The sequence below is a fragment of the Capra hircus genome, chromosome 4 (assembly GCF_001704415.2).
Source record: "Capra hircus breed San Clemente chromosome 4, ASM170441v1, whole genome shotgun sequence".
Taxonomy (NCBI): Eukaryota; Metazoa; Chordata; class Mammalia; order Artiodactyla; family Bovidae; genus Capra; species Capra hircus.
This window is the reverse complement of record NC_030811.1, coordinates 66,769,388-66,797,000: the sequence shown is the minus strand read 5'-3', so window position 1 is coordinate 66,797,000 and position 27,613 is coordinate 66,769,388. Positions and strand designations below refer to the sequence as shown.

At 37.9% G+C, this 27,613-nt stretch overlaps 1 protein-coding gene across 4 annotated transcripts in view; it reads right to left on the bottom strand.

Annotated features, from left to right (window-relative positions):
- MDFIC (MyoD family inhibitor domain containing) overlaps window positions 1-27,613 on the bottom strand; it is a 96,658-nt gene that overhangs the window by 8,748 nt on the left and 60,297 nt on the right. For all 4 annotated transcript variants that reach the window (XM_018047180.1, XM_018047183.1, XM_018047181.1 and 1 more), the window contains one exon: window positions 27,075-27,347. In XM_018047180.1, coding sequence (XP_017902669.1) covers window positions 27,075-27,347 — 273 coding nt within the window. The remainder of the gene's footprint in view (window positions 1-27,074; window positions 27,348-27,613) is intronic.

Here is a 27,613-nt window from a genome sequence, read left to right as displayed (position 1 = left end):
GATGCCTTTTCCAAACTAGGCCCAAAAGAATTGCACAATTCAGTGTATTACTGAGAGGAGAATTCAGCACAAGACTGACAGCTACTGTAAATTTAGGAAAACAAAGAAAAATATCAGCAGCTAAGGAGCTAAAACGAAAGCATAAAAGGAAATCTTTGGCACAGTGTTTGATTAAAAAAAAAAACCATTACGGATTACTTGCAGACACAAACCCAAACAAAATCTTTGAGTCCTCTGGAAGGTCATCAATGTTAAATCCATGCAGCTGGCATATCTGGCAAGGGTCTGTTATAGCTTCCCAATGCCATGAAGGTAACAACTGAACCTTATTTAAACAGCATCTTAGATGACTGGTGGAAATATCTGTGACTGATTTGAGGCTCTTTGCTCTCTTTAAAATGAGACTGAGATTTATTTTAAAATGAGATTTATTTTTGTAAGGATACATGAGTTTAATAATAAAATTATCCCAAATTGATTTACCCAAATCATTGGTGGCCCGAAATACTAGGCAAATGGGGTCGCACAGAGTTGGACACAACCGAAGCGACTTAGCAGCAGCAGCAGCATGAGAAAAGCAATTTGTTTTAGTGAAAGGAACCCAAAGAGCCATCAGAAAACTCTGCACAGTAAACTCAGCTGTATTCTAAATAAGTCTATTTTTTTAGTTTCCTTCTTTTAAGATGTGGTATGACAGGTGCTTTGAATTTCTTGGAACAAAGACACCAAACAGCAGAGTACAGGGAAGGGCAAAGAACAGTGAATTCTGAGAATAACCCACAACCCATTTTTGAGCAAAGGCAGGTTTGTATGTGTCTTATCTAGAGTAATCTCTAATAACATTTCCTATGACTGAAAATGCTTGAAACTACTTTCTTAATCAGGTCTCCATCATGTAAACTATATACAAAGAAACGGGTTCATTATTTTTTTTTCCAACAGGCCAATGATATGCCAAGGAGCAAATGCAGATTGAAACATGAGCAGTCAGTTATGTGTAATTACCAATTCAAGAAACTGTATTGTGATCAAACCTGACTCTAGCTTTACAATCAGAGAACCCATAGGTGACTCCTGCTGAGGCTCACATGCACCCTGGGACAAAGAGCGACTCACCATGCAGGGTAAGAGGCATTCCTCTACCCAGATACTGCTTTGCTCCAACTGTTTCTCAACAAAATCCAAAAGCAGGCTGAAAGTGGGTTTTGGTCATCCTGAATTGCAGCCAGGATGGCTAAGTTAGTATCTGGCCTCTGTGAAAGTCAGCTGTGAGGGATGAGACACAGACATCTCTAGGGAGTTCCGCTCTTCAAGTGATTGTGGGGGCAGGAAATATTTACTAAGACGGTACGGTAGCTCAGCTGTAAGGAGCTGTGTGTCTTCAAGCCAGAGGACGCACGGCATTCTGGCCTACGGCCCTAGAATGACCTGCTGCTTGCATAAATTGGCCTGAAGTACGCCTCCCACACAGAGCCCGCTGGCACACTGCTGTCCCAGCGAGGCCATGCATCTTAGCCAAAACACAGTCAAGATTTTCCTAGTAGGGAAGAAAGTGAGATAGGTCAGGAGGTAAAAGAAAGAGAGCAAGTTACGTTTTCCACTGCAGCATCAAGACCACACTTAGAGAAACAACAATAACCTTTACTATTATCTTTCCTCTAAATGAACTCAAAAGAACTGAAGCAAAAACAGCACCATTCTCCCCCACCCCACAGAGAGACTCCTTGATCATTTTCCTAACACGTGTCCAATTCCTGGAGTCCCTTCTCCTCCTATGGGAAGTGCATTCATATTTTAAATTACATAAGTGGAGAGCAGTTTTTTTTTTTTTTCTTAAATTCTCTTCTTTGTTGATCCTGCTACTTGATTTGCAGCTGACTGATTAAAATATTCCAAATTCTCAGGAAAATTTGATCCAGTGATTGTTGGTCATGACTTAACTGTAACCCTGATTCAAGCAGTCCTTTCTAGAGTCACCTTTTATAAAGTCTAAGAAGGAAACAAAAAGTGAAACAAAGTTTCCTAGGAGCTTTAGACAGAAATCTGTCAGGGAGTAAAATGCTGAGTTAGTAGAAGTGTTTAATTTAAAACACATTAGAAGAAAAGTATGTGGGCAGTGAGGCAGCAAAAGAAAAGTGAAAAAATATCAATTGTGCAAGTATTATTTATATTAGTTTATAGAATCTCTATATTTAAAATCATATATTTGATAGCTGATAATAAGTTACTGTTAGCAAAGGGTTAAGATAAGTATTAAAAGAGACAATGTATACAAAGTACTCAGTAAAGAATTTATCACATAAGTACTTAATAAATATTATTACTGCAATAACAATGATGACGATGGTACAATATTTATTCTATAGAGGCAAAACTCTCTACCTTTCAATGTATTCTTCACTCTGATTACCACCTCAAAATAGAGCCATTCTATTTTAACCTAGGGAGGTTTATTAAAGGCTCTGTTCTTAGTTCAAATACTTAAAAAAGAGACTCAAGAAGGCAATTCTAAGAGAATTTGCAGAAGAGTAGAGCAGAAATCTGCCTGGAAAGATTTAGTCAATCTTGTGTGTTTGGCTACAGCAGGAGATTTAAAAATAATAATCTTTTCCCATATTTAAACTATTATCCATTTATTTTCTCAGGAAGCTAGAAAGCAAAGACAGTAAAACCATACTTGAACCTACTCAGTGCTGACTTTATTAGTTGGCCAGTTGAAATATCTCTAATCCAAAAAGTTTAATTAGTAGGAAGGTTGACTTTAACTTTTGGATAACAAAATCTACTTTAGATCTTAAAAGCATTTTCCTAGAAAGAATCACTACATAAACAGTCTGCTAAAGTTGGTCACAATATTATCTATTTATAGGACAAAAAAAAAGCATAAGAAAATATATATTTGTATAAAAATGATGTAAGAAATCTCTCCCCAAAGCTTAATATTTTCCCATTTTTATTTTTGCCACTGTGTTTATTTTACAATTTACCTTTCAGCCTCACATTTTCTGATTTGTGCTTGTTTAAATATTGTGCCAAGGTATATAATGAAAAAGAATCAGCATTTTTTTTTAAGCCATGTGGGTCTCCTACTTCGGTTATCTTATAAATGGTGATAATAATATAAACAGTAAACAGTAAAATAACACTTTTGCCATATGGGATTCTATTTATTCACTTTTATTGATGTATAATTTACATATAGTGTATTACTTTCAGTATACAGTGTAATGATTCCATATTTGTATATTCTGCAAAATGATCACCACAGTGTGTCTCAGTAACATCCATCATTGTATATAATTACACATCTTTTTTCTTTCAGAGAAACTTTCAAATATGTAATACAGTACTACTAATTATAGTCAATCCACACAACTTATTTATTTCATAATGGGAAATTTATGGCTTTCGACACCCTGCAACCGTTTTGTCCGTGCCCCCCTACCTACCTCCAGGCTCTGGCCCCCAGCAACCTGGTCTTTTCATCTATAGCTGTGGTTAAGATGCCATATATAAGATCATAATGATATTTTGTCTTTGATTTATTTCACTTAGCATAATGTTCTGAAGGCCCGTCCATGTTGTTGCAAATGGCAAGATTTCCTTCTTTTTAATGGCTGAATAATATTCCATGGTATAATATACACCATATTTTCTTTAACCATTGATCAGTCAGTGGACACTTAAGACTGTTTCCATATCTTGGCTATTGTAGATAATGCTGCAATGAACACTAGGGTACGTTTTCGAATTAGTGTTTTTATTTTCTTCAGATGAATACCTGGAAGTGGAATTGCTGGATCACATGGTCATTCTATGTTAATTTTTTGAGAAACCTCCATACTGTTTTCCATAGAGACTACCAATTTACATTCTCTTCTACAGTGTACAAGGTTTCCCTTTTCTCCACAATCTTACCAACACTTATTTCTTGTCTTTTAGAAAACAGCCATTCTAACAGGTGTGAAGTGATATCTTACTGTAGTTTTTAAATCGGATTGCTTATTTGCTATTGAGCTATAGGAATTATTTATATATTTTGGATATTAATCCAAATTTGCATATACTTTCTCCCATTTAGTAGACTGCCTTTTCATTTTGTCACTGGTTTCCTTTGTCTTGAATAAACTTTTTAGTCTGAAGTAACCTTACTTGTTTATTTTTGCTTTAAAATGCAACACCTTTGATTTTTGGATCAAATCTAAAAAGTCATCACCAAAACCTGTGTCAAGGATCTGACAACCTATGCTTTATTCTAGGAGTTGTAAAGTTTCAGGCATTAAATTCTTCAGTCTTATAATAATTTTTGTCTATGGTATAAGATAGTGGTTATATCTTTTGATATAACCAGTTCCATTCTTTTAACCGTGGCTATCCAGTTTTCACAGCATCATTTATTGACGTCTGTCCTTCCCCTATTGTATATTCTTACCTCCTCTGTCATAAATTAACAGACCATATATCTGTGGGCTTATTTCTGAGCTCTCTCTTCTGTTCCATTGGTTAATGTGCCTGTTTTTATGCCAATACCATACTGCTTTGTATTTATTTTTCTTCAATTTCTTTTATCAATGTCTTATAGTATTCAATATAGAGGCCTTTCATTTCTTTGGTTAAATTTATTCCTGGGTATTCATTTTGATGTAGTTATAAATGGGATTATTTTAAGTTTGATAGATTGTTATTAGTGTACAGAAATGGGACAAACTCTTTAATATTAATACTGGATTCAACGACTTCACTCACTTCAATGATCTCATAGTTTTTCTAAGTGTCTATACCTGGTTTTCTATATATCCATAAGATCATGTCACCTGCAAACAGAGACATTTATACTTCTTTTTAAGTTGAATGTCTACTTTTCCTTGCCTAATATCTCTGCCTAGGGCTTCCAGTACTAAGCTGAATAAAAGTGGTGAGAATAGGCATCCTTGTTTTGTTCCCAGTCCCAAAAGAAACCCTTTTAGCTTTTACTGTCGAATGTGTTAGTGGTGGAAGAAGGCAATGGCACCCCACTCCAGTACTCTTGCCTGGAAAATCCCATGGACGGAGGAGCCTGGTAGGCTGCTGTCCATGGGGTCGCGAAGCGGACATGACTGAGCGACTTCACTTTGACTTTTCACTTTCATGCATTGGAGAAGGAAATGGCAACCCACTCCAGTATTCTTGCCTAGAGAATCCCAGGAATGGGGGAAGCCTGGTGGGCTGCCATCTATGGGGTCTCACAGAGCTGGACACGACTGAAGCAACTTAGCAGCAGCAGTGTTCGTGGTGGACATATCACATGTGGCCTATATTATATTTAGGTATGCTCCCTCTATGCCTACTTTTTTGAGAATTTTTATCACAAAGGATGTTGAATTTTGTCCAATGTTTTTTCTACATCTATTGAGATGATCATGATTTTTATCCTCCATTTTGTTAATGTGGTGTATCACACTGATTGATTTGTGGATGCTGAATCACATATTTGCATCCCTGGAATAAACTCCAGTTGATCATGTGTAAGATCCTTTTGACGTACTGAATTCAGTTAGTTAATATTTTGTCGAGGATGTTTGCATCTTTGTTCATCAAGGATAGTGTCCTATAATTTTTTTTTTGATGCCTTTGTTTATTTTTGGTATCAGAGTAATGCTGGTCTCATAAAAATGTGCAAGTATTCCCTCCTCTTCTATTTTCTGGAAGAGTTTGAGAAGGACTGGTATTCATTCTTCTTTAAAAGTTTGGAAGGATTCACCAATAAAACCATCTGGTTCTAACTTTTGTTTATTGGAAGGATTTTTTTTTTAAATTTTCATTACTGATTCGATCTCCTTCCTAAAAATAGGTCTTTTTGGATTTTCTGTTTCTTCTTGATTCAATCTTAGCAAGCTGCATATTTCTAGAAATTTATCCAAGTTGTCTATTTGTTGGAATATAATTGTTCATAGAATCCTATGTTCCTTTATGTGGTATCATTTATAATGTTTACTTTTCCTTTTCTGATGCTGAGTCATCTCTCTTGGTGAATCTATCTATTTCACTTATTTCCACTCTGATTTCTATAGTTTTCTTCCTTCTACTAACTTTACACTTTGTTCTTATTTTTCTAGTTCCTTGCAGTATAAATTAAGTTGTTTGAGATTTTTCCTGTTTCTTGAGGTAGGCGTTTATTAGTATATACTTTCCACATAGAACTGCTTTTGCTTTGTGCCATAAATTTTGATATGTTGTATTTCCATTTCATTTTTCTCAAGGTATTTTATTTCTCTTTTGATTTTTTCTTTGACCCACTGGTTATTCAATAGCATGTTGTCTAATCATTGCACATTTATGAATATTCCAGTTTATATATATATATATCTAGATAGTTGATTTACAATGTGTTAATTTGTGTACAGCAAAGAGATTTAGTTATACAATTATACGTACATATATTATATATATAATTTTTCATATTCTTTTCCATTATGGTTTGTCACAGGATATGGGATATAGTTCCCTGTGCTATACAATAGGACCTCATTGCTTATCCATCTTATATGTAAGATTGCCTCTGCTAACCTCAAACTCCCATTCCTTTTCTTTCCTACCTCACCTCACCTCCTTGAAAACCACAAGTCTGTTCTCTATGTCTGTGAGTTTGTTTTTGTTTCATAGATGTGTTTATTTATATAGAATTCTAAATTCTACATATAAGTGATATAGTGCTTGTCTTTCTGGCTTCATTTAGTATGATAATCTCTAGGTCCATCCATGTTGCTGCAAATGGCATTACTTCATTCTTTTTTATGGCTGAGTAGTATTCCACTGTATATATGCATCGCATCTTCTGCTGATAGACATTTCGGTTGTTTCCATGTCTTGGCTACTGTAAATAGTGCTGCTTGAACACAGGAGTGTAAGTAATCTTTTCAAATTACAGTCTTGTCTGGGGGTATGCCCAGGAGTGGGACTGTTGGATCATATGGCAACTCAACTTTTAGTTTCTTGAGGACCTCCATATTGTTTTCCATAGTGGCTGCACCAATTTACATTCCCACCAACAGTAGAGGAGGGTTCCTTTTTCTCTCCACACTCTCCAGCATTTGTAGACTTTTTATGAGGGTCATTCTGACTGGCGTGAGGTAGTATGCTGTAGTAGTCCTGGTGGCTATCAGAGGCAGGTGATACACAGATAACTCTGGGGAGCACCCATAAGAATCAAGGTATTCAGTCATGTCCAAATCTTTGTGACCCCACAGACTATACTCCACCAGGGTCCTCTGTCCATGGAATTCTCCAGGCAAGAATACTGGAATGGGTAGCCATTTCCTTTTCCAGGGGATCTTCCCCAATCAGGGTTTGAACCTAGTTTTCCAACATTCCAGGAGGATTCTTTACCATCTGAGCCACCAGAAAAAGCCCCAAAGAAGGGTACAAGTTCCCTTAATGGGAGATACCAGTGAACTGGATGGAGGGGAACACAGATGGTGCCTGCCAGCCTCTGCCCCCAGAGAGAACTTCAATAGGCCCTAGATGTGTGTGTATTAAATGCTTGTCCCTCTGGTTGACATTTAAAGTTAAGCAAATAGGTCTCGTTCACATATTGTCTGGCCCCTCTCAATTGGTTTTCTGCACTGGTGACAGGTGAGTCAAAGTAAGCAAGCCCTTTAAGAGCTACTTTCAGTCACTGTAACCACGTGGGTCTCATGAAAGGAGAGTATCATTGGTTTCTTAAACCTTAGATGTTTTGGGAACTTATCTCTCTGCAGGTCTTAAAAGTCTCTGATATGAGGTTTAAACCCCCTACCCTCAGGGAGAAGCTCCAGGTTTTGTTTCCTCTGATTGTGGGTCACTACACCAAGATTTTGTCTCAGCCCCACTTAACTGCTTTGAAGTAGGTTTTTTTCTCATTTGCCTAATGTTTAGGAGTTGTTCAGCTTCCAAACCTCAAGTCTCCAAGGTCCTTTTTAATGAGGAACTTTTATCTTCTTGAGTTATGTATTTGGTATGTCTTTGGGAGGAGGTGAGTTCAGGATAGTCTATGTCACCATCTGGAATCAGTACTCCCCATTTGGAATATCTGTAGGTTAATATCAGTGGCTATTCGAGAGTCCGCAGGGTTGGCCGTGTGATGTGAGGTTTTTGTGGCAGCATGGGAATAAACAAACACACTAAGAGGAAGCTGACAATATCCGCAGGACCGGGACCAGACACAACAACACTTCAGCGACCTGAGCGTTCCTTAGCAAGAGTCTGAAGGGCTGAGAGGCCCCAGCAGTTCTTGTAGCCCCCATGGAGGCAGGGCAGCATCCCAGCAGGACACACAGGCCTCACACAGGCAGGACGAGCCTCACTTGAGAAGGCCCAGGGTGTGCTCCCAGGCCCTGACAGAGAAGCCAGGCCCCCACCAAAGATGCACAGCAGTCTAACAGACACTGCAGGCAAGATGAAGGGGAACAAGCCGAGTAAAACACTGGGGCAAAATGAGACGCCAAAGCACATGTCAAAGCTGTGCAGAGGACGTAAATCCTGTTATTCATGGAGTTAATTTGCGAACCAATGATGGCATTGTCCCTCTTCCCCCATCATGTGCTCTCTCCACCCATGTTCTCTCTCAATATCATCTGATTTCCTTTTTTTTTTTAAGACACCAACACAAGTCAAAGATGAATAGGGCAGCAGAACACTGAAATTATAAGGTATAAATACTTCTACCTTAATTTAGTGTACAAACAACTCCAGAGCCAAGAAAAATCTATGATCACATTGTTTGCGATACTCTAATTGACAAGAGTAGATAAGCCTAGTTTTCTAATTAAAAAAAAAACTGTAGCCTTTTTGTAATACTTTAAATTGTGCAAAAGAATATAAAAATTCTCTTTTCAATACTTAGTTGCTTCCTAATCCTCTGCACCTCATCAAGGCCACTCCCCAGTTGAGGTTTTCCTGCACCACAGCTCATTCCTACTATGACAGTTCAGGCAGTAAATGCCAGAACTACCCAAAGAAAAGCTGTGTCTGTGGTGGTTGTTGCTGTTTATATGGTTTGGTTTCAGTAACAGAACCTAATAGTGAGTTAAGTCTGTCTTAACTGACTGGAAAACAGGCTTTAATTTTCCAAATCCTAATAAACAGGATGATGCTTAGCTGTGCTACTCTTGAAGATAGCAAAGTAATTATAAAATGAAACATCTTTGCTTTTATGCCCCCAACAATGTTATTTCCTGTAGCTAGAAGCCTGCTGCCGCTAAGTCGGTTCAGTTGTGTCCGACCCTCAGCAACTTCACTTTCACTTTCATGCATTGGAGAAGGAAATGGCAACCCACTCCAGTGTTCTTGCCTGGAGAATCTCAGGGACGGAGGAGCCTGGTGGGCTGCCGTCTGTGGGGTCGCACAGAGTTGGACACGACTGAAGCGACTTAGCAGCCGCAGGCTTCTAGCTACAGGAAATGACATTGTTGGGGGCATAAAAGCAAAGATGTTTCATTTTATAATTACTTTGCTATCTTCAAGAGTAGCACAGCTAAACATCATCCTGTTTATTAGGATTTGGAAAATTAAAGCCTGTTTTCCAGTCAGTTAAGACAGACTTAACTCACTATTAGGTTCTGTTACCTGACCTTGAACAAGTATTTCACTCAGTATTCATATGCATACAGTGAGTCGGGAATGATCTCCAAATTCTTTTCAAGCACTAAGTTTCTATGATGATATAATGTACAATTATCTATACACAATAGATTCCAAAGTCTAGCTCAGGGTCTTTTCTTGGCCTGGAACAAAGGTACTGCTAGGCTTAACACAAAGCAGTGTTAAGCAGAGCAGTCAAAGCAGAGCTGAAAGTTAACTGATGCTGAATACAAGTTGAGTTTAAGTTGGCTAAGTCCCAGGGGCAGATGGTCAGAGGGCATGTTACGTGAAGAGAAAGCAAAGGTGGATCCAGGTAGTGGGGAGGCTATGTAAAGAAACAGAGGCCAGAATATGGTAGTTTTAGAGATAAGAGTTGCTGTCTATTGTTGGAGCAGGAAAACCAGGTAGAAAGCTTAAATATTCCATTTCAAAAATGGAGAGGCAGGGACAGCATCTGTGGTAGTAATATGGTGTCAGGCAGGATGACTATGAGGAATAAGAAGGTGAGATTAGAAGGAGCTGATAAGACCCCAGACAAGAAGAAAAGTCAAGTCTGACTCCCTGGCTCTGGAGCCATTTACTGAGAAAAAAACAGAGATAGTTCCCTTCTGAAAACACTCAAAGGGAGATGCCCAAGAGGTGGCTTGAAACACTGATCTAGAGCTTGGGAGATGGTCAGAGCTGGAGGCTGTAATTCTTAAGAGTGAATAAAATCAAGTTGCCCAGGGAGAACGTCCAGAATGAAAAGAGAAGGGATGTAGAGATGTGAGGGAACGAGAGCATTTAAGGAAAGGACTGAGTAAGGTGAGTAGCAGAGGAGATGGACACAGACGGACTCTTCTTCCCATGCAGAGTGAGGGAAAGTTCCAGAGAACTTTGTTGAAAGAGTAGCAACAAAATGAGACAGTCGCTGTGGAAAATGGGAGAGGCTGGCTCTGCAGTTTGCTGCTGAGGGACTTCCCTGGTGGCTCAGACAGTTAAGCATCTGTCTACAATGTGGGAGACCCGGGTTCGATCCCTGGGTCGGGAAGGTCCCTGGAGAAGGAAATGGCAATCCACTCCAGTACTATTGCCTGGAAAATCCCATGGACAGAGGAGCCTGGTAGGCTACAGTCCATGGGGCCGCAAAGAGTCGGACACGACTGGACGATCTTCACCGATCTTCACCGATCTTCACCTAGGTACCTGAGGGAATGTGCGAATCAAGGTGAGATCCAAGACACACTGGGGTATTTGCAGCAGTTTTTATGGATATCAAGGCTTTGTGAGTACTATTCAGCTCCTTGGTACAGAGAGAAGGTAAGAAGACAGACAATCTAGACTTGGGGTTCTGAAAGGCAAGTATGAGAGAATAACAGAGTCTGAAGTTAGGAGATTTGTCAAGAGATCCAAATATAAACAAATATATATATTCCAAATATATATAAATAGAATATATTTAAATATTTTATATTTACATTGTATAATATAGCATTACATTAAATATAAGTATGTATTTAATATATATAATAGATTATATTTTACATAGAATACTAGTATATATATTAAATATCATGGCATATATACTCATGTATATAATTATAAAATGGTCAACTGGAGTTCAAGAACCAGTATGTTCATATTTAGTTCACATTTATTTCTAACTATATTACAAAGTAACAACAGTAATCAAAGGCACTAGGTTAAAGACTAAAATAGGACGGCTGTACAGAATTCAGTACACAAGCCTGGGAACATGGCAGACCTGTTGACTTGATGAAGCTCATTTGTAGGCCCTGAGGCAAAGCTTCCTTTGGGTTTTTCTTCTCCTTTCACTCTACTCTATAGAACACATGGAGTGAGCTACCTCCTATGGTCGATAGCTACCACAGATGCTGAAAAGTTCTTTCTACAATAACTACTCTTCCGTCATTCCAAAATGCAATTTCTGCATTCCTCACTGAACATAATTATTAGGAAAAAAATAAACAACTTCTAGTGGCAAATTTAAATATGTTATGTACAGGGATGTTATTCCCCAAGAAGTCTGGTTTCTCCAATTTGATTTCCCGAGAGAAGTCAGAGTAGAAATTTATCAGGTTTAATATGTCATAAGATGTAAGTCCATTTTGCTCTTTTCTTTCAATTATCTGCACATCTCCCCTAAACTCTTGGATTTCTCAATCTTTAGGAGACAACTACTATTTATTTGTATGAATTTTCCCCTTCAAAATAGGAACTTTGATTAGTTTCCCTGAGCAAACTGTTTACTAATTATCCTTTTATTTTCTTCTAATTGCTTCCTATATCCACTTGATAGATGTCTACCACCTTCAGTCAAGTTTTCCCTTCAGTCAAGTGTGTGAGTAGTAGGGAAGACCTTACACGTTACCAAGAATCTGTGCTGGGAAGGGGGCCTGAGGCCACATTATGCTGCCTATCAATTAAAATCCTTTCAGAAGATTAATCTGAAACACATTGCCCACCAGATTGTTGACTTTGATTCTTTCCTCTGTTTTCTCTCATACCTATTTATGGAGCATTACATTAAGATCACTGAAACGGTGGCAGGAAAAAAATCACAAAGTTAATTTTCCCCATGCCCTGGTATTGCTGACAATGCCTTGGTAAAAGAATATCACTAAAATGTAAAGACAACTACAACAGTTACTTAAGAATTTGGTATTTAATATAATTTTTAAAATAGAAATTTGGACATAATATGAGCAAAAATTTTAAAGTTATTTACAAAAATGTGTTCTCTGTCTTATACAACATGCACACAGAAGTGTAAGTGTACAAAACAAGTATGTTACTTGTAGAACAAAAACAGTATAAAAAAGAAATTTATACTACAAAGAATGCTTAGGATGCAAAGGGCACTAAGGGCAGGGATTCTTTATTTGCAATGTAATGGACACAAAATAATATTTTTAAATGTGTAAAATGAAAAACAAAAGATTTTAATGGAAACCAGTTATATTGAAACATTTATTATACCTCGGCTTTTAATATCATAAGTACTTCTTTTTTAACATATTAAAAACAAGACCTAGAAATGATCTAATAAGTACTGCAATTTTAAAGTAGTGATTAACATAACTAATACTTCATGATTTCTGAAATAACCATAAACTTGTTTATTACTTTCATCTATAATTAAGTAAAATTTAGAATTTCCTTCAAAGTTTAAAGGTTACTGACATTAAGGTTACTCCCCCCACCCTGCCCCCCATCAACGTCACGGATTCTTCCCAAAGCTAAAAACTTCTGAACTGGAAGATCATAAGCACATTTTTCAAATAGCTTCCTTGCGTATTCAACTGAAACTTTCTATAGAAAAAAATTTTTTCATCTTACAAGTTTTTTTCAGAAATATGGGAACTTTATACCACGAGCTCCCTCCCCTCGCTCCCTCCCTTCTATCCTATTTCATACTACACTAGTTGAGGTTTATACAAATTAAATATAAAGGTCCTCAAAACTATGATAGTTGACCAGTATATGTAAGTATTAAAAATTACTGGGAAAATTTCTAAGAGAAACTAGTATTTCAGTGTTACCTCAATTAGTTTTAAGATTCAGGCAGTGTCATTTAAGAATGCAATTTAAAAAAATCAAATAGCAACTTAACTATATACTCTGAAAGATATCAACTGAAAGACTCTAATTCAACCAAGAAAAAAATCATTGTTAAGCCTTGGGTCTTAAGAGAATTTTAGAGTCATATCTTGCAAACATATAAACTAAGAATAAAACTATGTGAAAAGAGTATTAAAGCATTATTACTGAAAATGTCATGAATCATTGCCATTGAGTTCCTCTAAATTGCAATAAATTGTTGAATGAAATCATGCAAAGGGAATAAAATGAGTCAGGAGGGAAAGAAAGAAAAAGAAATAAGAGAGCAGGGTGTTGAAAGATCAACAGACAGGTGGACAGAGGTATAGAAAGTATGCTTTGGAGAAATAACCAAAATGAGACAATCAAAATTCTGGACTTGCAGACCAGATCTTTAAAGATGAAGCATCTCTGATGAGTGCACAAAACAGATATACTTCTAGGCATGCTCCTGTTCCTTAAGACTCCTTTTTCAAAAATTCTTTGTTCAAAATTAATTTCCCTCCAATATTACAATTCTCAATTCATAACCATTTGAGTGTCTATTTAGCTAATAAAACACTAGATCTTCTAAGGGTAGAGGGAGTATGGTGGGGCACACACCCAAAGGAAGCAATTGAGGGAAAAAAACGAAGTAACAAAACACTAGGGAAAAAGAAAAAAAAAAATAGCACCAAAGAGAACAATAAGCTACAGTATCTGTAGATAATACTATAAAATATAGCATTATCAAAATAGTTTTAAAGACAAAGGAATGTGAACAATCTATTTAGGCTTAAACTTTTGATTTTTCTCTTCTAGATTGTCACTACATGGCATGAATTGAGGTACAAATTATCCACGAGTATTTTCTTCAGTTCATCAGATGAGGTAAATATTTTTATTCTATCCCCAAAAAATGGAACTGATTTTTTAAAAGGTGAAAAATACTGTTTGCTAAGGTGGTAAAATTTAGGCTAATGTGAAACACAAGACATAAGAACAATGTTTTCATTTATCATGAGCATCTAAGATAAAAGTTTTACTGTAGGCGGTCACCTCAAATATTCGACGACAAATTAATATCATATTTTTCTTGTGTATATACTTCACAAACTACAAGACTCATGAGTCATCAACCAGTTTTCGTCAGAAGATTCCAAACATCCTGCACATTCTGTATCTCTTCCCAAAAATTTCTCCCTTTGAGAATTGTAGTATTATGCAGTGTCTAGTGCTATTATTATAACTATGAGATAATTTTTTTGCAGTCTTTCTAAAATGAATGGAAACTTCTAGCATATTTTACATCATTGCAAATGATGAAACAGTTTTAGATGGAAGGTTTGAAAACCTTTAAATCTACCATGTCAAATCCTACTGGTCATTTGAAAGATCACCAGTTAAATAAATAGAAAGTGGTTAGTGTATGAACCTACCAAAGAAGGCAGTGTGAAAGATAATCTCAAAATATGGCTGGCCACTTTCTGGTAATGATCTAAAATCTGAGAGGGATGATGAGATATAGATACAGATATCAGTAACTACAGATGGGGTGCCTTCTAATAGATCTCTTCTGCTTCAGCTACTCAAGGGCATCCTTGTCCTGCATCATCCACCAGCTGCTTCTCTACCAGCTCATTACCAACAAAACTCAATATATCCCATCTCTAAAAATATTCTTTTAGCTCACAGCCTTTTTACTATTCTCTTTTAGGAACACCCCTTGAACAGAGTAGCCTAGCTGTGCCATCTTTAATTTTCTCTACCACTTCAGTGAGACTTTTGTTCCCATCACACACCAACAGTATGAAGGTCACCAGTGATCACAGGACAATGTCAATGGTCACTTCTGATTCATCTCACTGGCCTTCTCAGTTGCTATTTGACACATGATCACTCCCTCCAACTTGAAACACAGTCTTTACTGTTTCCTCTGCCATCATTGACTACTCATCCCATTTTTTTTCATAGTGTCTATTCATTTTCTGACTTATTGAACAGGTCTAGAGCTCAGTTCTTGCATCACTAATTGACTATACTTCCTGGGCAGTAGTTCTTAACCCTGCATGCATGTTAGAGTCTTGTGGAGAACTTCTATAGCAGTGGTCACTAACCTTTTTGGCACCAGAGACCAGTTTCGTGGAAGACAGTTTTCCCATGGACTGGTGTGTGTGTGGGGAGGTGGTTTCAGGGTGATTCCAGCATGTTACATTTATTGTGCACTTTATTTCTGTTATTATTACATCATTTCCACCTCAGATTATTAGGCATTAGATCCTGGAGGTTGGGGACCCCTGTTCTAAAGGATTCTGATGCCTTGGTCCCACTCCACTTGAGTTAGGTTCTCTGGGGTCTGTGCCCAGAGAGATATTTCACGTTGTACTCCCTTTGTCCAGAAGTTCTTACTTCAGATACCCAGGTGCTGGGATTGAGAACCACAATCCCAGGGGATCCCATGCACTGAACATTCTGTACTCTGATGACTCACAAAACATCTCAGGGTGCAGATCTTTCCTCTCACCTTCAAACTCCTCTACCCAACTGCCTATTTCACTGTACCACTTGTAAAGAAAATGGGCATCTCAAATTGTTCAAAACCAAACCCTGTTCTTCCCACCTCTATTAATGGTAACTCCATACATTCAACTGCTTGGACCAAATAACCTAGAGTCATCCTTAACCCTCGTCTTTCTCTCACACTGAAATATCACCCTTCAATAAATCTTGCTCTGCCTTCAAAATACATTCATACACAACGCTATCTTACTATTACCACTCTGATCCAACCCTGTCATCTCTCAGCTGAGTTACTGCAAGAGTCACACAGCAGGCCCCCAGGCCCTCTTTCTTTGGCCACTGTGTACCTATAGTCTACACTCTGCACAACAGACAGGTGATGCTTAAAAATGGTGAGTCAGATCATGTCTATCATCTGCTCAAACCCTATCACTGGCTTCCTACCTCACTCAAACCAAAATCAAAATCCTTAAAATGGTTCATTAGGTCCCTCCATAATCTATGCCCTGCTTTACTGTTTCGTTCTTAGAGATATGTCATTTTAGAATAAGACATCTGAAGGTATCTGGGGTCTTTTGTTACCTTCAGGAATAACAAAAGACCTAACAGGTGTTTGTTACCACCTTAGAAACCTGCGAATCTAACTGTTGTTAGATTCTGAAAAAAGCCCACACACCAAAAGTGATCACTGTGTAAGAGACAGTCACAATTAATTTATAGAAGTTGGTATTTTGATCTTAACTTTTAGAGCTTTTGCTTGTGACAGTAATTCAGTGAAGAGTAAACTACGTTAAGGTCCTCCCTGTGGGTCAATCACTAAAGAATCTGTCTGCAATACAGAAGACCCAGGTTCAATCTCTGGTTTGGAAGGATCACCTGGAGAAGGAAATGGCAACCCACTCCATTATTCTTGCCTGGGAAATCCCATGGACAGAGGAGCCTGAGGTGGGGGCTACAGTCCATGGGGTCACAAAGAGTCTGATATGACTTACAGCAACTAAACCACCACCAGCAGACCACATTAAAACACGAATTTACTTTAAATACATTTTAAAGTTAAGCTACTGGATTCTGCAGTAATTTCCTTACTCATCTTTCCCATAGTTTTCTTCTCTTTAGCTGCATGTTTACTTGTTTGGGCTCCGGATAACTCAGTTGGGAAAGAATCCACCTGCAGCGCAGGAGACCTGGGTTCGATCCCTGGGTTGGGAAGATCCCCTGGAGAAGGGAAAGGCTACCCACTCCAGTATTCTGGCCTGGAGAATTCCATGGACTGTATAGACCACGGGGTAGCAAACAGTCAGATATTACTGGGCGACTTTCACTCGTTTATGTTCTGTTTTATTTCCTGTCCTATACTATGTGTAAAAGTTACAATTAAATTCAGTAAGGGCCTTATCAATCTAAATTATAAGAAGCTATTAATTTCCATCAACCTGTGGTCTAAACACAAATCAGGAATTTGGAACTCAGATTCATAAACGTCTGCTGGGTCAGTGTCTTCCATTCAAATGCAATGAATACTTCTGGAATGAAGGAGGAGTGGGGACTTGAGTTAGATGCTTTTTGAGTAACTTTATGGGATAACTTGGTATGAAAGTGAAAGAACGTGAAGTCACTCAGTCGTGTCTGACTCTTTGCAACCCCATGGACTGTAGCCTACCAGGGACCTCTGTCCATGGGATTTTCCAGGCAAGAATACTGGAGTGGGTTGCCATTTCCTTCTCCAGGGGATCTTCCCAACCCAGGGATTGAATCTGGGTCTCCTGCATTGTGGGCAGATGCTTTACCATCTGAGCCACCAGGAAAGCCCAACTTGGTATATGAAGACATGATTAGAAAGGAATTATCAACGATACTCCCATAAAGAGTGGAGTCACCTACATTAACAATTCAATAAATGCTTCTCTGGTTGCTCAATTCTCATGCTTTGATAAAGGATGTGTATTTACATAATCCGAACTCTAGATTTATAATCCGAACTCTAGATCTAAATGCTAAATATCATTTCTTTAAATGATATGCTGGCTTGTCAATAAGGTTATCATTATTACCTTCTTAAATCTTCAAACTTTCCCTCTCTCCTGGATCCTTTCCATCCAAATATAAACAAAAACCTTTTCCATCTTAAAATCTCTTTGGACATTGGCCTTTCTAGAGCTATTGTTATTAGTGTGTTTTATCACATTCCGCAACCCATATCATTCTGACTTCTCTACAAAAATGGCTCTTAATTAGGTCACCAAATGACATCCACATGGTTTTTTTTTTTTTTTTTTTTTTTTTCCCCCGCCCCACATTTCACGTGAGGTACTCTGCATATAAGTTAAATAAGCTGATGCACTCTGTCCATAAATGTAGACAAGGATAAAAGATAATATAATGTTTAAGTTATTTATTTTGAATCTTTTTTTTATTAAACTTTTTATTTTTACTTTATTTTACTTTATAATACTGTATTGGTTTTGCCATACATTGACATGAATCCACCACGGATGTACATGCGATCCCAAACATGAACCCCCCTCCCACTTCCCTCCCCACAACATCCCTCTGGGTCATCCCCGTGCACCAGCCCCAAGCATGCTGTATCCTGCATCAGACATAGACTGGTGATTCGATTCTTACTTGATAGTATACATGTTTCAATGCCATTCTCCCAAATCATCCCACCCTCTCCCTTTCCCTCTTCCTCTGAGTCCAAAAGTCCACTAAATTCAATAGAATCATTTCAATTCTCATCTGACTGAGGTGTCACAATTGCTGGCGCAAGCTTCTCCTTTGACTCAAAGCATTTATTCCCTGGTATCCAGGACACCACCCTCTCCAGTTTGTTTCTTCTCTCACCTTTCCTATTGACTCCTCTTGGCCAGATCATCTTCCTCTTCTTTTTGCTTTCTGACCTCTCCCCTAGGCTATCTTATCAGCGCTATAGCCACACTCTGACATCACTTTGAGAGAAAAGCCTGAACTTTCTATGGCATTGTCTCCCCAGTGCTCAAGCTAAACCCACTCTCCCATTCCACCAAGCTGGCTGGCCTCCAGTGATCCCTGAGTCACTCAGTTCTCAGTCATCTGACTTTTGCTCTTAAATCTCTACTGAAGAAAGATGCATGGTTTCAAATATCTCCTCTAAGAGAACTAACAGAAATTAGTGTGCTTGCTTTTAACTCCTTCTCTGAAGTTCCAGTTATAGATTGCCAAATGTTCTTGGATTGTATGTCATTATTGGAAATTGCACAAGTCTACAATTCATCTCCTGGTCAGCCTCAAACTATATTCAGCTATTCTTCATGATTTCCTAAATTTCAGTTCCCTTTCCGAACTAACTGAACTAGACAATGAATGACAGTCCTGATTAAAATGCATTAATCGGACTGCTACTCTAGTTCTGGGCCAGGACTCCTCGATACAATCCTGAAACCCTAAAGAAAACCATCACTGCCCACACATCGCATGACTTTTGAGGTTGAAAACGGACTGTAATCCAGGATAAGCCTGGCTGCTGCACCTACCTGTTACTGTTTCACCTAATGAAAACATCATCTAAACTTACCATCATCAAAGAAAAAATTAAAACCCTGATATATTAATAGGGTTATTAGGTTATTCAGTTCTTTCCACTTAGCCTATTATTCTTTCCACTAAGCTGGGTTTCTAAATAACCTCTTCACTCAGCTACCCCACACCCCAATGCTTCCCAGCCAATCTAGCTGTATCTCCATTGTTTTATTTCCTCCTTACCCACCTCCTGTGTGAGTGCTAAGCCAACTCAAATTCTTAGAGCAGTGGTCTAAGCTTGTGTACAAAACCAAACACCAGAGGTGGAGTCCATACACAGTGGATAGTTATCTCTTCTTTCAGGTGTCAACAGGTATAAAAGAAGTGGTCTGAGATTTTGAGGCGTTTCTGTTTCAAATCTCAAATTATATACTTTAGAACCTTGTAAAATCTTTGCTTTTCACCAAATGGATGGATATAACTTACTATAGATCATAGATTACAAAGTTAACCTATTTTCCTAAACTCAAAAGGAAGTGTATTTTAATATTTACTTTCAGCCCTAAAGTAATATCACTTATAATTTGATAGATGATTTTTTAAGAACAGTTGATTTAATATTCTAATGATTTATACTTTGACATCGTCAACCCTGATCATACCTGTTTTCCACACACCCTTCTCTTTGTGTTTGGAGAAGGAAATGGCACCCCACTCCAGTATTCTTGCCTGGAGAATCCCATGGATGGAAGAGCCTGGTAGGCTACAGTCCATGGGGTCGCAAAGAGTCGGACACAACTGAGCGACTTAACTTCTCTTTGTATTACTGTTTGAATTAGCTTGCTGGTTGAGAAAAGAAAATTATTAAAATCCTATTTTCCAATGGACTGGCAGATATTGCATCAGAAAGCAGAATTCTAAACCTTTCTCCCACACAAGTATTCTGACATGGAATGGAAGGCACTGTGCCTGAGAAAACAAAACAAAACAAAACAAAATATCATGCAAGCAAATGAAGTATTCTGAGGAACACAGCAATATATCTTGCCAAAGTCACAGAAAATTTGTTTCTGGAGGCTCAGATTATAATGTTATAGTCAGATCATGAAGTCCTATTATTATCCTTCCACTAAAGTACAAGTACTTCTAGAAGTTTGGTTTTTTTTTTTGGCCTCTTTTAGCTCAAATATTTGCACTCCCTTCAATCTCCCCATTTCATCTCCCTTGAGGATTGCAGCAATTTCCTAGATATCAACTATGACGTCTGTGAAATGCTGAAGAGTAAGTGCTTGCGTTCTCCAATTTATGCCCGTTACTTGCTTCATCATTTACTAAATAGTTACGATAAGTCAGGTACTAGGCTCTGTGCTTGAAGCCAAAAGATGGATAAAACCAAATCTTTGCCTTCAGTAAGATTACATTTTAGTGCAGAAAGAGTTAAACTCCAGTCTCATTTTGTATTTGGAAGACACTGTGGGGACCCAAAAGAAGAGTAATCAGCCCAGAATTGGGGCATCAGGAGACGACCCTTGAGTTCTGAAAAAAATATGGAGAGGTCATGAAGGCGAAGTTATGAGAAATGTGAGGAAGAGAAGTGGCAAAGTCAGTCAGCTATGTTGTTAAATGTGTGTGTTTGTAGTTGAAGGGACAATTTCAAGTGCAAGGAGAGAAGAGGAAGTGGTGAGGTCAAGGAAAGATATTTTTACCAGTGATTCTCAAGGAAGGAGGGGGTGGAACCTATTTGAATCACCTAGTGGGCTTTTCAAACTGACCTGGTCAATTGTGTACATCTCCTTTGAAGCCTGTGTGCCCCACCCAGACTGCCTCCCAGAGTCATGGCTGTCCTCCTCCTACTCATGATCCGATGCAGGGGGAAATACACTGAAAAGGGGGGAAAGAAGAGTCTAAACAAACACAAGACAGAGAAGAGTCATAAAGGTAAGAAGTCAAGAGGCTAGTTTAAAGACAAGCAGAGGGTACCGGTAAAATGGGAGAGGACTGGGCTGAAGTCCGTCCATATATGTCCAAAGCTTTCCTGAAGAACTTGTTAGCATGCCCAATTCACCAAGTCTATAACTAATACATTTTATCTATGATAATAGTTCATTACTAAAATACAAAAAAATCATAAGGTGATCAGAGTACAGATGCTTAGTATATAGCAGTATTCTGGGTTTATATAATTGCAACTATGGAATTTCTGCATCATGGAGAGAAAAGAAATATTAATGTTTCAAAAAAATATACAATGGGCATAAAATGATATCCTTCAGAGAAATCGTAAGTATCTGGCTACATTAGAACAACAGGGCTTCCCAGGCTGCCTATGGACTGATCCCTTCCAGTCTCACCTCTCCTAATTTGACTCCTCAGCAGCAAAGTACTTAATGGTTCTCTGAACAAAACACCTTATTTCACAAGCCTCTTTCAGTCTTTTGGAATGCCTCTTTCAACTCCCTTACCTTCTCTTAACTTTCAGGTCTCCATCAAGGCATTGCCTTGTCTAGAAAGCTGACATTGCTGACCCTTCCTTCCCTGTGTGCTCCTTCATGATGATGATGAGAACACCATCCAAGTACTTCATTCAGGCCGGGCTCTTTTATAACTAAAACTGAATGCAATATCAACTCAAATACTCTTCCAACCATCCTATGATACAGGTGACTAATTATATCCCTATTTTACAGTAAGCCACTGAGGGACAAAGAGGTTAAGTGACCTACTCAAGGACACATCATGGGCCAATAGTAAAGCCAATGTTTGAACTGAGCAGACTGGTTCTAGAGTTTGTGCTCTGACCACTAGGCTATGTGGCCTCTCTGATTTAAAACAAGACTGATCCTCAGTACTGCCATGCATATGATGCCCCTGACTCTTGTTCAACAGTTATATTTAATGAACTGCTGGGACTAGATATGCAGTTTCTCTGTAAGTACTTAATCTATGTTTCAGTATGAAAGTGAAAGTGTTAGTCACGTCCAATGCTTTGTAACCCTATGGACAGTAGCCTGCCAGGCTCCTTTGTGATATTTTCCAGGCAATGATACTGGAGTGGGTTGCCATGTCCTTCTCCAGGGGATCTTCCCAATCCAGGGATTGAACCTGGGTCTCCTACACTGCAGGCAGATTTTCTTCTTTTTTTTTCTTTAAACCATTTGAACCACAAGAGAAGCCCATTATGAAATATGTTAAATAGCAAATATCACTAAAAAGTATAAAATCTCCTCAAAGTATCTTTGTTGAAACTTAGTTTTTACAAAATCATAATAGCATCATTGGCACACATGTGTTAGGATTTACGATAAGGAAAAAATCATCTTAGAGTCTAATGAAAGCTCTTAGCAATTTGAATATTATATGATACTAAATTATACTATAATTATTTCAAAGGTCAAGAATCTTAAACATGTCTTAAAAAAATCTCTACCTGGGTGATGCAATCAAGAAATTGAAGTAATGTATATATGAATATTTAATTATACAAACAAGTAGGAATCTACTAATTTAATAATATTCAAATAAAATGTACAGTATTTCCCCACATGGGTATTTTTTTTCCTCTATTGCATAAAAGGAATTTTTAAAAGAACATATTTTAAATGAATATGAGCACATATTTTACTTTCTAGTGCTAGTTTCATGGAGGTGGTTTGGAATAAAACATTGCATCACTTATTAACTCAGGGAAAACAATGAAGCTATTGTACTAGGGATGACTGTAAGTTTAAGAAAAACATTTTGACTCAGACCCAGTCAAGCTTCTTCAGGAATTTACAGTCTAGCAGGGAAGGAAAATGGACACAGAACATAGGTATGAAAATTGTTTTCAAAACTTTAGTTGGAAGAGTTTAAAGGCGGCAAATGTATACTAATCATAAGATCCTTGCCTGACCCACAGCTGGAACGATATCAGCATCCCATGCGATGCTGGAAAGGGCAGTAAATTACCTTTCCTCAGAGAACTTTAAGGCAAAATAACACAGTGGTGTCGGGGATAGACCATGGAGCCAGGATGGTCTAGGTCTGAATCTCATTTCTGTCATGTACTAATTGAGTCTGGTGCATTCGCTTATGTCTGTGTGCCTCGGTTTTCTCACTTATAACTAGATAATTACACATAGCTCATAGAATGACAGTACTGTTGGGAGGGTTAAATGACTTCACGCTCATGAAAGTGAAAGTGAAGTCGCTCAGTCGTGTCCGACTCTTTGCGACCCCATGGACTGTAGCCCACCAGGGTCCTCCATCCATGGGATTCTCCAGGCAAGAGTACTGGAGTGGGTTGCCATTTCCTTCTCCAGGGGATCTTCCCGACCCAGGGATCGAACCCAGGTCTCCCGCATTGCAGGCAGACGCTTTACTGTCTGAGCCACCAGGGAAGTCCTTCACGTGCATGAAGCAGGTAGAAAAGTTACGTAGATTAGAATAATCTATGGTACAAATCTTCATAACTGAATCAACATAGCTTAAAAAGAGAAATCTGATGGAACCCATGTCTATTTGTCCTGAAGCCTTAAATAATCCAGATTAAAGACATATGAAAGGATGTCACCAACTCACTGACGCAATTGCGAGGCTGAGTCAATCCTTACCTCTGTATAAGCAATGGGCTCACATCATAGCAGTGTTTTCCAAACTGTCATCAAAGCACCCCTTAATGAAACACAATGAAATAGTGTTCTTGCCTGGAAAATCCCAGGGACGGCAGAGCCTGGTGGGCTGCCATCTATGGGGTCACACAGAGTCGGACATGACTGAAGCGACTTAGCAGCAGCAGCAGCATGAAATAGTTATATATTTCATTTCATCATCTGAACCAGAAAAATGCCTCTGGTTATCACTGTTGTTTATGTGCAGTATAAAAATCATAACCACAAACACTTTATCCAGAAAAAAGGCACACTGCCAGACCAGGCAAGGCTAGGTATTTTTGTGGTTTCCAGCAAATACCATTTTGCTACTTGTCTGCTCATTTTGCTGTAAGAATAGGCAATCCATTTTTAATAGTGTCACAAATCAGGCCTCTGCAAGACCTGCTGTTCTCGCATATAGGCCTCCAGAAATCCAAATGCTGTCTCTGTTTAACAAAACTATTTAGAGCAGTCCAGACTTGGAAGCAACCTCAGTGTCTATTGACAGATGAATGGATAAAGATGATGCTGTACATATATACAAAGGACTATTACTCAGCAATAAAAAATAAGTAATGCTATAAAAAGAATGAAATTATGGTATTCACAGAAACATAAATGGACCTAGAGATTCTCATACTAAGTGAAGTCAGTCAGAAAGACAAATATCATGATATTTTTTATGATGTGGAAGCTAAGAAAATGAAAGAAATTAACTTTATTTACAGACTAGAAATAGACTCACAGACTTTGAAACAAACTTACGAAGGCAGAAAGGAGGTGGGGGAAGGATAAATTAGGAAATTGGGATTAACAGATGCACACTATATAAAAACAGGTAAATAGCACACAGAACTATACTCAATATCTTGCAATACCCTATAATAGATAAAAATGTAAAAAAGAATATGTATATATTTAACTGAATCTCTTTGCTGTACACCTGAAACTAATACAACCCTGTAAATCAATTATATGTCAATAAACTGAAATAAATTTTTAAAATTAAAAAAAATTTCTGCCATTGTTTTATTCCACAGACATTAGATTTCTGCTCACCACGATTCACATATTTTATACAGCAAAAGACCTGCTCTGAGAACAAAGCAGCTCTGCTATAAAGCAAGCGCACAGAATCTTGGAACTGAAACTAACTTCTTTTTCAGTTTCTAACCAAAGCATTTTCTTAAAAAAAAAAAGTCCCAGAGAACAAACTTACCTTTAAAACTGAAGGCCAGAAGAAACAAAATTTGAGGGTACAACCTTAAATAGCAGCAAAAAGTAGGACAATGTCTATCTTTGAGAAAATATGAAATAGGACAATGGAATTTTCATCTTAATTCAAGTAATCACAAAGAAACGTACTATCAGGTTAAATTGTATAGCAAAGCAGTGAAATAAGTGGGCAGGACATTGTAAAATATACTTAGACAATTCCATTGGTGTTTGCTGTTCCTCATTCCCCTAATCCAATATGGAACAGATTTTGTGATAAGAGAAGGTTTACAAGGGACTTCCCTTATCCACACCTTTATCCACCCTCATCCACAGCAGCCATAAGGATGGGTGGGTGACAGGGGAAGAGGAATGGGAGACGGGAAAAGCAGGAAGAGGAGAGAGGGAGAGCAGAATTTTACTTCATTTATGTACTAGTGGTTTTCCTCTTCCTTCATATGTTAGTTACAAAGCTGCATTCTTCCATTAGAAATAAATTCAGAGATGGTATTAAAAAATAAGCAAAAATATATAAAACTCCATAAGGTATTTCAAGTTGGATTGCCATGCAAATATTACCATTCTTTAAAATCAGTAAATATCAAATGGAAAATTAGAGGTTAGGAGCAAAATAGGAAAAGTCAAATGTATAAAACAAGCAGATTTCAATTGCATTCAATTATTTCACCCAATCACCTAGAAGCAAAGATCCTCTAAAGAAAATTGCATTGCCTTCCCAACTCCTTAGAGAGCCAGTTTAGTTAACAGCCTACCTATGCTTCAGAGATGACCACGCAGCTTACATGTCAAACTCATTTTAAAGTGTCAATCATGTCCTTTTCAATCTAATTAGTTTGGAAAGTAGTGTCACTGACCTGGCACTATGCAGACCATTTATTATCATATCATTTGATCAACCTAACACTTTACCTCAGTTGAGTTTGAGACACCTGTAGCCAAAATGTAATATCCTTTCTCCCACTCATGACTAGTAACTCTCGATACAATTTCCTATTTACAACTCAATTTATCTCGATGAATAAGCATGGCCAACTTCACAGAAGCATCCCCAGAATTTCCTTTATTTAAAATTTCATGATAATTTAAATAGAAAGGTGAATAAGAAAAATATTTGTATTATATATATGTAATATATATACACACACACGTGTATGTGTGTGTGTAAGATTTGAGTTTTTGATGCCAATGAACTGCTAAATGGAGAAGAGAAAGAGCAGAGGAACATGTATATATGCTGAGAGAAATTTGGGACCTTGAACTTGAGGGAAAAGTGATTTTTTTAACATAAATTCACAAGTCATTTTTATAAAAGGAGTTTGTAGGTTATAAACTCAATGCCATCAGATGGGCTTGTGTTATAAAAAAGGAAAACTTTTCCTGCTTCATAGTATTTCATTAATGAGGTAATTGCTAATTCTTGAGAGGTCAGAGAATATAGCCCAGTGCCTCTAAGGGAGGATCTAGAGGGCAGACCACCATGAGCTTGGAACAAGGCAGAGTTGGGCGAGGGGTGCTGCCCTTGACAGCACTGGTAACTGGAAGATGCTAGTCAGTCAAGCAAGAGTTCACCTAGCCCTTTCTCTGTCAAGAGCATGAAAATTACCAAATTTTTGCTTTTAGTTTTGCCTATTTAATAACTGATCTGCAAGAAAAAATATAAGCAGGTATCTCTGAATCAGAGATTTACATACTGAATCAGGGACTGAAAAAATACATACAATCTTATTCCACCAAAACATGGTATTCATATTTTTAAATGTGGTTTAAAAAGAAGTATAGCAGCTATATTTAAAGTTATGACTGTTCACTCCAGAAGACAATCTAAAAGCAGGATGTCAGCTGCCAATGCTTCCGTTATAGCCTGGGCTTTCCTTTGGGGAAGTTGCATTTTACCAAAATTCCTGTTTGGAGGCAAAGCAACATTCTTCATACATTTGCTTGATCAAATAATTCTTTGTGAATATGGTTTTACATCTGGTCAAGTAAAACACGCATACGCATCACACTTACCTTCAGGTGAAGAGCCTGTCTTTTGGGAAAAGACAGCATTTACTTTACTCTTCTTACCGATGTCACTGTTTACAGACAAGCTGGAGTGAATTTTTCTATGCATTTTTTGAGAAACGGGTGCTGAGAGTCTTCGATTCTCTGCAGATACGTGTTTGGCCCCATGGTGGATTCCATTGCCATTGCTCAGACTTGGGTGGCCGTTCTTTATCTTGCTTATTTCCTCCTCACTTTCCTGCACTGCAGTTTGAAGCTGAGGCAAGCGCTGAGGTTGGGCTAAGTGAAAAAAAAAAAAGAAAAAGAAAAACAGGAAATATTTATCCAGTTAAAAAAAATGAGTATTTGGAAATAATCAAAATCCAATCAGTAACAGACTTTCTTGGGTTTCATCCATGATCCTAGCGGGGGGTGGGAGAGGGACACACAAATAAAGACGAATACAGAGAAAGCATAATTACTAAAAGAGAAATGGAAAGGGTTCATCAAGAGTAACTTTACATAAGGGACACAAAAAGAAGAGGCAAAAATGGTGTTTCTTTTAA